The sequence below is a fragment of the Halichoerus grypus genome, chromosome 1 (genome assembly GCF_964656455.1).
Source record: "Halichoerus grypus chromosome 1, mHalGry1.hap1.1, whole genome shotgun sequence".
In the NCBI taxonomy this organism is placed as follows: Eukaryota; Metazoa; Chordata; class Mammalia; order Carnivora; family Phocidae; genus Halichoerus; species Halichoerus grypus.
In genome coordinates, this window is record NC_135712.1 from 154,510,794 (window position 1) to 154,524,519 (window position 13,726).

A 13,726-nucleotide genomic window follows, 5' to 3' on the forward strand; every position below is an offset into this window, starting at 1 on the left:
TGGAAAGAAGTTGTCTCTGATGGTTTCTGGATTCCTGGCTTAGACAATTGAGTGGATGGTGGCACATCCACCAACACAGGAGGAGCAAGTTTGTCAGGAAAGATAAGCTCAGTTTTGCACCTCTAGAGCTTGAGGTGCCTATAGGATGTGGGTAAATACATCGAGAAGGCTGATGGAAAGGGACCCCAGGAGGCTTGGGATGGCAGTTGTCTCTGCGAGCGGTCAAGCGGGAGGGGCAGCAGAGAAAGAGCCCTGAAAGGTTCTAGCAGGCTCTGGCCTAGACAGGCGCCACCGGCCACAGTCGCAAGCAGTGAAGGCTGCAACCTAGGGCTGCACCGGCTCGGGGCCCTTCCGCCCGTTGGGCCCCGCCCAGCCTGCCCACGCCCGCAGCGAACAGACCCCATTTCCGCTTCCGGCCCCGAGCCAGACGGCAGGCGGCGCGGAGCCAGGCCGAGGCTGGAGGGCGCTTGGCGGCGGCGGCGGGAGCAGCCTTCGCGTGGCGGGTGGGCTCCTGTGAGCGGGTGCGGTGGGCCTCGGAGGGCCTCGGCTGGCAGGGCGGGCCGCCCCGGGGCGGATGCGGCGGCCGCTGCCCTTGGGCCCAGCAGCGGCCCCCGGGCGTGAAGGAGACGCGCGAGGCTCGAGGAAGCGAGGCCGGCGGCCAGGGCCAGGAGAAGCGGGAGGCTGCGGCCCTGAGGCCAGGGGACGAGAGGAGAGCAGGCAAAAGAGGAGAATGGTGGCCCGGGCGTCTGGGAGAGAAGAGGTGGAAAGTGACGAGTCGGGTGAGGCGTCCGGGGCTGGGAAGGCTGCTGTGAGGCGGCGAGAGGAGGGTCTGGGGGGCCAGGATGCCTTGGGACCCATCAGAGCCTTAGGGCTTAGAAGAAGCGAAGGAGGCGGAGCTCCCCTTGTAGTTGGGAAGACAGTAAGAAAGCACTCAGGGGTCACTCCCATTTTGGCATTTGCACCTCAGCCTGCCTCATCGTTGTTTCACACTAGTGTTTACCTTGAATTTGCGTGGGCTTTACCGATGCACGTGGTTGACCAGGAGAGGGGGAGGAACAGGAATTCTCTTAGAAGGTGTTTGCCCTGTTAGGAGCCCTTGGTCAGAATTACTCTAAGAGGAATTCCTCGTAGTGATCCATTTTGGCTAGTGTGAAGTGATATTGGTGCTAGAGGTTATTCAGCTGCCTTGGAATTTATGCAGGTTTGTATGTAGTTCCTTAACAGAAATTAGGTCTTTCACTTAAAAGCAGTTGTATATTCCCATACAGCTATTCAGGGAAATAAAAGTGGATGGCTTCACAATTTTTAAATTTTAAGTGGTATTGCTTTTTCCTCCTCAATATAAAACCTTTTCTGGTATGTTTTGTTGTTTTGATCAGCCAAGGAAAAAAGAAAAGTTACTGAAGCCTCAAGTGATGATCCACAGCCAGGGATTGACCTGGTAAGAAAGGAATCATTAACCAGTTCGGAATCTTTCCAAACAGTGGAGTGCAGTGAATTTCAAAATATGGCTTTCTTGCAGTCTTTGGGTAAGGAAGGTTTGGTAGAAGGTATTAAAAGAAGAATTCGAATTAAAAACCTTAAAAGCTTAGAAAACCCACCTTTCAAAATAACTGAAAATAAGGCTACACAAAATATTAAGGTTGAATTCCAAGATGAACTGTACAAGAATACTCCAAAATATTCTTGTAACAGCTTGTCACCTGGAGTAGAAAGTAATTCCATTTTAAAATTACATGATTGCAATTGTTTCCCCCATTCCAAGGGTTATAATGATGAAAATAACCTTTCATATAAGCCTGATGGTGAACGTATGCATGTACCAGAAAATTCCTCAAAGTTAAAGAAAGAAAACTTTAGGAGTCTTGCAGATAAGAGTGACACAAATAATACTCCTCAGCTTTTACAAACTGGAGAAAACTTAATGGGAGTAAATAAGTTATTGCTTGAAGAAACTGATTTATACCAAAGTAAAAGTAATGGCTTGTTTTCCTGCCTTCAGAATGAAAAAAATAAATACTCAATAGAGGAGAGCAATGTTGGGAGAAAACCCAGGAAAAGGATGAAGGTGTCTGAAAAAGGAGATGAAATGATTATTGAGATGAACTTCTCTAATGTGTATAGCAAGTCTGAATTGGTGTTACAGGAAAATCAAACAGGTGCTGAGGGTAAAGGAGCAGAGACTTTAGAGGCTAAAAAAAGTCCTTTAAAAGTTTTGAGAAAAATAAACCACAATACATTCTCCCCGATGGATCATTTATTAAGTCTTCCAGAAACAGCAGGAAAAAAAACAAGTCCTGGACCTCATGTAAATGCAATGTTTCAGAAAACCCTTGAGCCACTTTCAGAAGAAGAAACAAAAAATGCTTCAGAGCCCTTAGGATTTAAAAACATGGAGCCAGAAGAGTATCTTAAGTCGATGCGAAGCTCAGTAGTGAAATTACCTAGTGATTGCCATCTTATTGAAAAGAGATCTTCTCGGGAAGACTTGAGAAATGAAGCTGAAGAATTGAAGTTAGGCTGTCACAGAACAATACCGATGACTGGTAAAAGAATTTGGCCTTGTTATTCCTGTGCTAGAATATCTGCCCAGTGTTGGAAAAAGTCTTCCTTGCCAGATTCAAATAACTTTCTGCCTGGGTCTCAGGAAAGTTTTAGGCAAAGTGATTTTCTTAAGCACCAAACAAATCGAACTCATGTAACTGATTCTAAATTATCATTACAAAGCTCCATAACAGAAACAAACCGTGAATCTTCAAGTAAAGAAAAATTGGATTCTAATTTAAATTGTTTGTCTTCAGTCTCTACAATAGAACCTACTTTAATGATTATAAAGGAACCCATAATCGGTGATAAAAAGATGAAGTCAGAGGAACCAAGCAGGAGTGGGTCAGAGGTAGTTTCTAATACTGTTGAAGATACTCGGCTAACTAATGTGCCTCAAAACTTAACAGGAAGTAAAAAAAAAGATAGAGGGAATTTAACAAAATTTAATTTGACGGTGGCTTCCCAGGATGGCCAGGAAGCAAATAACTCTATAGGCAAAACTATTCATCGAAAAGCATGCATTGCTAAGCAAACCCTTGTGGTTCCAGACTTGGTTAAAATACTGAACACAGGACGGCTGACTAATTTTAAAATTCCGTTACTTAAGAATAAAACAGAAAAAAGAAAAGAAATAAATGCCAGGTCATCAGAGAGAGAAGCATGTAGTCCCCTAGAACTTCTTGACAATTTATCTGGAGCAGAGGTAAGACAAAATAGGAATAAAGAAAATTTCTCTACAGTAACTTTAGGACCTCAATCTTTGAGAATACAAAATAGTGTAACTCCAGTGCAAGCTATTTCTGACTCATGCAGCTGCAAGAATTCCTGTATTATTTCTTCAAGCTTTTTAAAGCAAGGTAATGATAATAAACCATCCAACCACATCTCTGAACCAGGCAATATTATTTCAAATAAGGAAGCTGTTTCTCTCACAGTTGAAAGAAACACTTTTTCTTGTGATCTTGCGTGTATAGAGCAAAGTCCTGCTTTCTGCTCTAATGAACAAGAAACATTCAAACCAGTTTCCTCTGAAGTTAGTGGTAGAGAAATGACTAAGAACTTTTCAGAAATTAAAATGGCATTTCCAGATATTCTTAAAGCATATGAAGATGATGTCCTCTTAATTGATGTCATTCAAGATGACCCAGACCTCTTTGGGGTCTCCAATGAAGGGGAGCTCTCACTTACTTCAGAGTTCCCTATGATAAACCAGGAACCCAATGTTGCTGAAGAGCACCAATCAACAGACTCTAAGCACATGGAACTTCCAGAAAAAAAAGAACCAAGCGATGACTTGAGGTATGCATGTTCAAGTATGCCTTTTGGTGCAGATTATTGTTGGGGGTTTCAAAAGCACTTTCTGCTCTTAAGTATCACTAATTTATTCAGTGATCATTGAAGCTCCATTATTTTTTTTAAACCCATTTATTTACTAAATGTAATACAGCATATTACTGCTGAGACCTGGACATGTCATTATTCTTAGTCAAAATAAAACAATTACATATATCTTGGAAATTATAATGGGGCAGATTAGCTGTTCAGAATTTTAAAAGATGGTTTGTAAAGTGGCTTTTAAAATTACTAACATTGCTTCTTTCAAAAGTAAATTTGTTTTCCTGTTTTCTTTAATTATTATAACTATGCAGATATACTTTTATTTCAGCCAAGTTATTTATTAAGAACTATATATTTTAACCCATCTTCTGTGGCTTCCTTCTTAGATAAAAAAATTATTTTTTTAAGGAACATAGAAGCCTCAGAAAAGTTTATTTGACATATTTAGGACTTGAGAGTAGAATCAAAAGTTAAACCAGTTTTCACAGGAAAATAGCATTTTCTCATGGTTCTACTTTTTAAGGTGATTGTTATAACTGATGATTTAGCCCCCAAAGAGGGCAAGTTTGCCTGAGGCAACTTTAAAATGGAACCAAGTAGTAACCTTCGTGCTCAGGAATTTGATCCATTCTGGTTGGTCCGAATTTTATATTATGTCATATTTTACTAAACTTTTATGATTCTTTAAGCTCTAATTTATATGTTAAAATACTTGAATAAAGGAATGTTTTGTGAACAGACTCAAAAGGAAACATGAAAACATTTTCTGCTAAGATTCACTGCTACATGACTTAAGTCTCTGGTATTTATAAATTTTATTTAGTTACTTTTGTGATATCATATTCTTCTTGATGTTCTTAGTGCTTCAAGAAATTGTTACTTATCACCAAATAGAATACTTTCTGTCTGCTAAATGGAGGATTAAGAGCTTTATTATTTATTTTTAGTGATGTAATGAGATAGGATTGATAATCTGCCCATTTTGAAGATGGAAAAAATAAAGATGACAAGTTGTCACTTGTCCAGGGTCACACTGCTAATAACATAATCTGGATTTAATTTAGGCCTGTCTTACTTTAGAATTAGTGCTTAAGAAAAAAAATTAGTGGTTAGGAACTTGACCTTTATAGTCTTTATAGTTTTTTAATCTTCTCCTTGTCACCTATCAGCTATGAGACCTTTTACGCAAATTATTTTATCTTATCTGTAAAAAGGGAAGATACTTGCCTCCGGCTCATGCAGGTTAAATCAAAGAAAGGATTTTGGTTTTAGCATGACACTGGGTGAGGAGTAAGGGTTCAATAGAAGGTAGTTATTGAACGTGATTTTAACTCTTGTTATACCATGCTTCCTTTAAGGAATACAAAGGGAAATTAGAGCAAATTTTGTATTTAAGAGCAAACATCTCTGTTAGCTAATAAGATGTTGATAAAGAGCTACCACCAAAGGTAGAAAGAGAAAACTGAATTGGGCAGAAAGTTTGTTTTCTGTTCTTTTTTTTTTTTTTAAGTATAATGGCTGATTTTGAAAAAGTGATACATGTTCATTACATTAAAAGTATAAAAGGGGGAATCCTACCACCCCAAATAGCAAATTAATTGCTGGGGTGCCTGCGTGGCTCAGTTGGTTAAGTGGCTGCCTTTGGCTCAGGTCATGATCCCAAGGTCCTGGGATCAAGCCCTGAGTCGGGCTCCCTGCTCAGTGGGGAGCCTGCTTCTCCCTCTCCCTCTGCCTGCCGCTCTGCCTATCTGTGCTCGCTCTCTGTCTCTGTCAAATAAATAAAATCTTTAAAAAAAAAAACAACAAATTAATTGCTAACGATTTGTATTCATTTAGGCATATAGGTAAATATAATTTTATAAAAATTGTATCGTGCCAGTTTTTAGTAAAAACGCTTTTATTAACTCTTAATAGAGGGGAGGGGGACTAAAGCAAACCTAAAGGGATTGCTGAAACAATATACTTCTCTATCACAAGAAATTTAGTTTCTAAATGTCTCTCTTAAGTTAATAAGAAAGATTATTTAAAAGTTTGAATTTTATCGTGACTTTTAAAAAATTGTGTCCTAAGTTCAGACAGCATTTGCTTTCCTGACATGAAAGATGAACATAACAGTACACTTTGGCTTTTTCTCCCAGTCTTGCCTCCAACTTTTTTGTTTTAGAAAAAAAAAAAGTTTTATATTGTTAAGCCTTGTGTCCTTAACATTCTCATCAGTAATCTGAATTCCCAAAGACTCTTACTTTTAGTTATGTATTTAAATTGATTCAGTCCCTACCACCAATCCTTTTACTTTCCTCTAATATTGACTATTTAGTTGGCTAGATTTCAGAGCAATTTATTTTTTCAAGAAGAGTTCATGATGGCTCTGTTCTTTAAGATCTTGGATACATAAGAATGTTGTCTAAGAGCAAATTGGGTATAAACTTTTCAATTTACGTTTTTCCTCTTTACAACTATATAATCATTCCTACCTGCTTTCTGGCTTTGAGTGTTGTTGTGGAAAAGTCTGAAGCCAAACTAATTGTCTGTCACCCCTCTAAACTGCTGCCACCACTTCCACCATTGTCGTCTTCTTTTCCTTCTCCCTCTTCCTCCTCTGCTGTCAGTTGGTTCTCCTGAACAAGGTGAACCATTTTGATTTGCACTATCAAATTTACTTCAGATGATTTTTCTGATTGTCTTTGAACTTCATTTCTCTTTATTTCAAAAGCACCAATTATACTTTTATTGGCTCTTTTTTCTTTCATATCTGCTTCTGAAATTTTGGTTTTCAAGTAAACTTGAAAATTTCCTCAATAGTTATTTTAAATTTTTTCTGCAATAGAAATACCAGTTTTATAATCATCCACAGTGCTAGGATAAACTTAACGGGGAAAAATTGAGGTATGATAACCAGAGGGTCTGCTAATAGTTGTGCAGAAAGTTGTTAATGGTCTAGAACTAAATGAAGCTTAAAATATAATTTCAAATTTCACATCTCTCCCTTTTATCAGCCAGTTGCTAGTTCATATACTACTTTTTCCTCATGCTAAGACAGTAGGAGGTTGAAGCCTTTTAGACTTGAGTTTGCATTTTATAGGAACAGAAATTAAAGTTGGGAGGGTTAGGCCCAGATACTGTCAGAGGCTCTGGACTGCCTCTTTTGTTAAAACAGGTAGACAAACCTAAGTTAATTCAATTATTGGGGGAAGTGTTCTCAGACCTGGTTAGGGAGAATTTGTAAGATGTTTAAGTTATGTTAGAATGCTTATTCATTGTTGATCAACAGTGGTTAAAGCCCATATTAAAATCCAAATTATTAAAATCATATCGGAACTAACTCACTAACACTTGAACTGATGAGCTTGGCAATGTATAATTTGTGAAATTGGTAAAAGTTTTTGAAGTAGCCTGTAAATACAGTTGGAGATCTGAGAATGTCTGTAATAGTGCTGGACTTAGAACATAAGATTATCTTCAATCACGATTTTATTATATCCTAAAATTTCAGTTGGCTGATATTATACAGTGGATCATTGAGATTTTAAGAATCTGCCAAGTATTCAAGGGAATTATTATGTAGCCTTGGAGGAAAAATCAATATGTCTGAAACAAAAATATATAAACTGAAGTACTAAGAATACTAGTGGTTTAGAAAAAAGGGATGAAAAGGCATCTTGGGAAAGTCAAATTTCTGCTGATTCTTGAAGTTTGGATTGATTTAGATTTAACAAAGGGGAAGAAGGAAAAAAAGTTTGGTGGGGGGAGAAACATAATGAAGAAAAAGTGGGCAGAAGATAAAGGGAGATATGAATATGGTTGTGTAGGGCAGATTATGAAGCATTTCCTGACTCTTTCAGAGTTAGGAGCCCTTTCTGTTCCCATAGCACCTTTTCTACCTTGCTTATGGCACTGATTTTATAAAATCATAGTATAATTTACATCTTTCTCATCTGTTAAATTTTTGGACTTCTTGAGGGTAGGAAATGTCCATGTTTCACTTACTTTTGCAAGCCCAATCCGTCATACTTTGAGGGAAGGGAGAGAATTAAACTTTTAATTTCTACTATAGTAGACTATTCCTCAGGCATCTAGATTTGAATTATGTAAGTGGAGACAGTGAATCCTTTCTTTCTAAAGCAAATAGATGTTGATGAATAGTGGGAAATAAGACTGGATAAGTAGGTTGATGCCAGATTAAGAAGGTTGGAAAGTTGGGCATCAGAATTTGAACTCACCAGTACAGAACTGATGCTGGTGATCAGTGAGAGTTATATCATCTTTGCAAATTGGATTTAAATTCATAAGGAACATTGTACATTCTGGAGCTGGTATTAATAAACACAAACTTACAGAGGGGAAAATGCCTGGCACCAAGGTCATTCAAATGACTCAAAGGTCCTTCTTTCTCTCCCTTGTATATTTGGACTCTGTAACCTGTCTTTCAGGACCCTTACCTTGCTCCATTCTCCCTTTGCACTGAATATCTGAGACGTTCTATAGTGCAAAATTTTACACTCAATTGTCAAAACTGATATTTAGTGTCTACCCTATGCTAGATACATCACATATTTTATTTAGTAAAATAATTCTGAGGTTGAAACTGACCCTATCTTTTTATTTTAACTTTTTTGAGTATAGTTGACATACAATGTTATATTAGTTTCAGGTATACAGCATAGTGACTCAACATCTCTCTACCCTATGCTGTGCTCACCACAAGTGTAGCTACCATCTCTCACCATATAACACTATTATAATATCATTGACTATTTCCTATGCTGTGCCCTTTATTCCCATGACTTACGCATTCCATAACTAGAAGCCTGTATCTCTTCTCCTTCACCCACTTGTCCCATACCCCTACCCCCCTTCCTTCTGGCAACTATCAGTTTATTCTCTATAGGTTTGATTCTGCTTTTTGTTTATTCATTTGTTTTTTAGATTCCACATATGAGTGAAATCATATAGTATTTGTCTTTCTCAGGCTGACTGATTTCACTTAGCATAATACCCTGTAGGTCCATCCGTGTTGTTGCAATAGCATGATCATCCTTTTTTAGTGCTGTATAATATGTGTAGGTGTGTGTGTGTGTGTGTGTGTGTGTATGTATACCACATCTTCCTTATCCATTCATCTATCAGTGGATACTTAGGTTGCATCCATATCTTGGCTAATGTAAACAATGCTGCAGTAAACAGAGATGCATATATTAGTGTTTTCATTTTCTTTCAGTAGTAGCATTATTGGATCATATGGTAGTTCTATTTTTAATTTTTTGAGGAACCTCCATACTATTTTCCACAGAGGCTATACCAATTTGCATTCTCACCAACAGTGCACAAGGGTTCCTTTTTCTCCACATCCTCACCAACACTTGTTATTTCTTGTGTTTTTTATTTTAGCCATTCTGACAGGTGTAAAGTGATCTCTCATTGGTTTTGATTTGTATTTTTCTGATGATTAGTGATATTGAGCATCTTTTCATGTGTCCATTGGCCATCTGTGTGTCTTCTTTGGAAAAATGTCTGTTCATTTCCTCCAAAACTAGCTGTCTTTAAAATTGAATCAAAGTGTTTAACTTTCCAAAGGACACACAGCTAGTAAGTTAGTAAGGGCTGAGATCTGAACCCAGGGTAACCTGCTCTGAAGTTTGTCTCCCCAGCCCAAAACAATGCTGGGAGAGTGGCATTTTGGTTATTTCTATGTCTTTAATTCGATTATTCTACATTTTGCCACAGAACATTAATTTACTTTTGATCTCTTTTCTGTCTCATCTCTTTAAAGTGGCAGGTGGAATAGTATGAAGTGTCATTCTGATTTTTACTTTTGTCTCTTTTGGACCACATAAACCACTGTTTTTTTGTTTTTGCCAGAATATATGGTATTGTACTTGATGGAGTGATCATTTGTAGTATCAGGAGACCTAGCACCTCACACCATGGCATCAGGTTAGGCAACCTCTGGTCAATGAATTGGATAATATTTCTCTGCTTTTGGCCACTGGTATTTGCAGAATAATTGCCCTAGTAAATTTGTGGCAGCCTTGTTCAGAAACAGAGTACGTGAATGTGTAAATAAATGAACACCGACCACAAGGCAGCTAGTTAACTCTAAAAAAAGCAGTAACATCCTGAATTTTTTTGGGCAATAGCTTTCAGACTTGTTCTGCTAATAATTATTATAGAGCAGTTCTGTTCCATTTTTTTTGTCAATTATCAAGATACATAAAGATACATAATTGCATTATAATCCAGTACATACTTAGGAATATGTGAAACAATAGATGTACAAAAACAATATTTTCTTTACTACAAGGGATGTTGTATCATATTTTGTATTTTATTTTGTTTTATAAAAAAAAGTCCTGGGTAGAACACATTAAACTTCATCGTCCCCTTGTAAAATGCTCTGGTTAGAGGATAAACTTGATGTAATTCTTCAGAAGCCTCTTTTACTCCCCTCTCCTTTTTGCTCAGATCTTCTCTTTTGCTTCCCTGTACTTCTTCTGTAGCCTCACCCAAGTCTGTTTCTTTCCTTTCTTCCTCCTACCCTTCATTTAAAAAAAATTATTTAAATTCAGTTAACATATAGTGTATTATTAGTTTCAGAGTTAGAGATCAGTGATTCATCAGTTGTGTGTAACACCCAGTGCTCATTACATCAAGTGCCCTCCTTAAAGCACATCACCAAGTTACCCCCTCCCTCCACCCACTTCCCCTCCAGCAACCCTCAATTTCCTATGATTAAGAGTCTCTTATGGTTTGTCTCCCTCTCTGATTATATCTTATTTTTTTTTCTTTCCTTCATTTTTGAACCTTCCCACTCCATCAAGGCAGAGCTATATCTTTCTATTCCACCAGTACAAAACTATAAAATAATTTGCGTGGATTATAATGTTGCTTTATTATTTTTTTTAAACTCAGATGAATTTAACCTCTTTATGGCTCTCAAATTCAAAACAAAACTAAATTACTTCTAATAAGAGTGGCATGTGCAATTTTACCTTCTTTGTGAGTTATTCATAGTAAAAAGTTTCTCACGCTTATAAACTATGCCAGCAATATTAAAAAATACTATTTTAATATAGTACTTTCAAATTAAAGCAATACACTTGCTATACCTTTTTATTTTTTTATTTTATTTATTTATTTATTTATTTTTTGCAGGAATAACCTATGTGTCTGGAGCTATACCTATTTGAGAATGTAACTTTCAGGATAATTAGCAACTGCAAAAACATCCCTCAATTCTTCTCTATTTGGGTCACTTAATTGTATTCATGTTATTACTTTAATATCTCCCACAGTTTTTCCTTCCTCTCAATTCTCACTGCTACTATTTAATTCATCGTTCTCCTAGATTATTGTAATGAACTCCTGGTTAATCTTCCTGAATTCTTTTAGTTTATACTCCTTCATAGTGATATTCTGAAATAGAAATTGATCTGCCAGTGACTGCTACATTGCTTCAGTGGCTTTGAGCCACCTGAGGATAGAGTCTAAATTGCTTGGCATGTCTTTTTAAGGCTCTTTAGTGGATTGCATCCATTCTGTCTTCGACAACTATGATTTTAGTGGGGAGGATAGGGGAGTGAAAGGCTAATGAAAGATAAGCACAACAATCAGCTCACTGTTTTCACAGTATGTCATGTTGAATCCTTTTGCATATGTTTTTTTTTTTTTTTTAAGATTTTTATTTATTTGAGAGAGAGCATGAGTGGGTGGGGGGCGCGGGGCAGGGGGAGAGGGAGAAGCAGACTCCTTACTGCGCAGGGAGCCAGATACAGGGCTCAATCCCAGGCCCCTGGGATCATGACCTGAGCCAAAGGCAGACGCTTAACTGACTGAGCCACCCAGGCACCCCTGCATGACAGGTGCCCCTGCATGTTTCTTTACCTGGAAGTCCCTTTCTTTTTATTCAGTTATCCTTCAAATCTCATCTGAGCTGTTATTCTAGGAATTTGTTCCAATAGTTCTCTTGGCACATATCTCAGTATATTATGTCTGTCTGTATGTGAGTTCCTAGACAGGAGAGGCATCTTCATTTGAGTCTCCCTAGTGTCGGGCCAGGAAGATGTTAGGTGCTAAGTATATGGAGAGCAACTAGATACACATGGGCCTTGTCCTCACTGAGCTTTTGATCCACCAAGAGAGGCAGATAATTAAGCCAGTACAATCAAATAGGATAGGAGAAGTGCAAGATGTTACAGGCTTCCTGGTCAAAATGACATTTAAGATGAACACTAAAGGATTAGTAGGAATTAGCCAATTGGTGAAGAAAAATAAATAGAATTTTGTCATAGAACTAGCCAATGTAAAGGCCCACAGGGAAAGGCATGTCATAACTGAGAAACAGAAATAACGTCCCAAGGCTTAGGGTTCATATGGCAAGAAATAAAGCTACAAAATGTGCAGAAAGCTCAGTCATTAAGGACCTTTCAAATAGGATGACCATAGAATTTATTTTCTGAACTGCAAAACTTTTGAGAGTGAAATGAGGAGCTTTTAATAAGATATGCCAAGACAACAGGCATAAACAGACCATCCTAGATAAACTAGAAGTCATGGTGAGTTTGAACTTTATCCTAAGAGAATTATAGGGATTCACCAAAGGACTTTTAAGTAGACCAGATTTCCATTTTAAAAATCATTATAGCTCTGGTGTGGAGAATAAATTGGTAGGGAGCTATTGTAATAATTAGGCCAAAGGACATGATGACTTCAAACAGAAATGGGAATGTATTTGAAAGAGATTTAGGACATGAAGATTGATTAATCAGAGATAGGAGTTAAGAATGATACCTGGTTTCTCTCTTATTTCAAAGAAAGGCATTATAATTCTCTGATATGAAGGGGCAAGATTGGGGATGTGTTCTGGTCATGATGTCAAATTTAGACATGTTGAGTTGGAGAGACCTTAGAAATACTAAAATGGAGATATTTAGTAGATAGAATCCAGAAGAGGGAAAGAATTAGGGGAGGAGATTTGCATATTACAGGTCTTCTGTTTGTATTATTGTTTTCTCATTCTTTAAACTGTGTATTTCTGATTGTTTCTAGGTTTTATGTCAGGGAGCAAATACTTCATGTTTTCCAAAGACTTTATAAAGAATGATGTATATAAAATGTTTTATTTGGTTTTTCTCTTTCATGGGTAGGAAGTAATCCTGAACCAATGAGCAGTCGTAGAGCTGTAGGATAGGTTTAATAAAACTAATTTATTAAATGAAAAAATGGGGGATTATGGGTATTTTTTGTATTTTATTCTGTGTACTTTTATATATTTCTAATTTTTAAGAAATGGAATAATATTTGGCCATTTATTTTTAAGTGGCTCCTATAGATGTAGTTTTCATTTGTTGAGCCTATGCTATTGGGTTTTTTTTTTTTCCCTGGCTTTTGTTTTGTTTGTTTTTAGATTTTATTTATTTGTCAGAAGGAGAGAGAGAGAGAGAGAACAAGCAGGCTGGCAGAGGGAGAAGCAGGCTCCCTGCTGAGCAAGGAGCCCAGTGTGGGACTTGATCCCAGGATCCTGGGATCATGACTGGAGCTGAAGGCAGACGCTTAACCGACTGAACCACCCAGGTGTCCCTATGCTATTGGCTTTAAAAACATTTTATCTCATTTAATCCTCATAATAACTCATGGATAGGTGATAATTCCCATTTTACAGATATGGTTAGACTCAAAGAAATTACATAATGTTGCTATAGTTGACATAGTTAAGTGGCAGAACAATATTTGAAGCCAACTTGGTTAAAGTCTGATTTCCGTACCCTTGACCTTTAGACCATATGTTGTCTTTAGAGACTACAAAAAAAAGATTCAAACTGTTCTCAAACTATCTTCCTTTTAC

General features: G+C 37.5%; 1 protein-coding gene across 1 annotated transcript in view; it reads left to right on the forward strand.

The window, feature by feature from the left end:
- Positions 1 to 574: 574 nt before the first annotated feature.
- The window catches only part of TOPAZ1 (testis and ovary specific TOPAZ 1), a 114,910-nt gene continuing 101,758 nt past the window's right edge, over positions 575 to 13,726 (forward strand). The window contains 4 exon segments of the mRNA XM_078074116.1: positions 575 to 840; positions 842 to 919; positions 1,248 to 1,249; positions 1,380 to 3,846. Coding sequence (XP_077930242.1) covers positions 575 to 840; positions 842 to 919; positions 1,248 to 1,249; positions 1,380 to 3,846 — 2,813 coding nt within the window.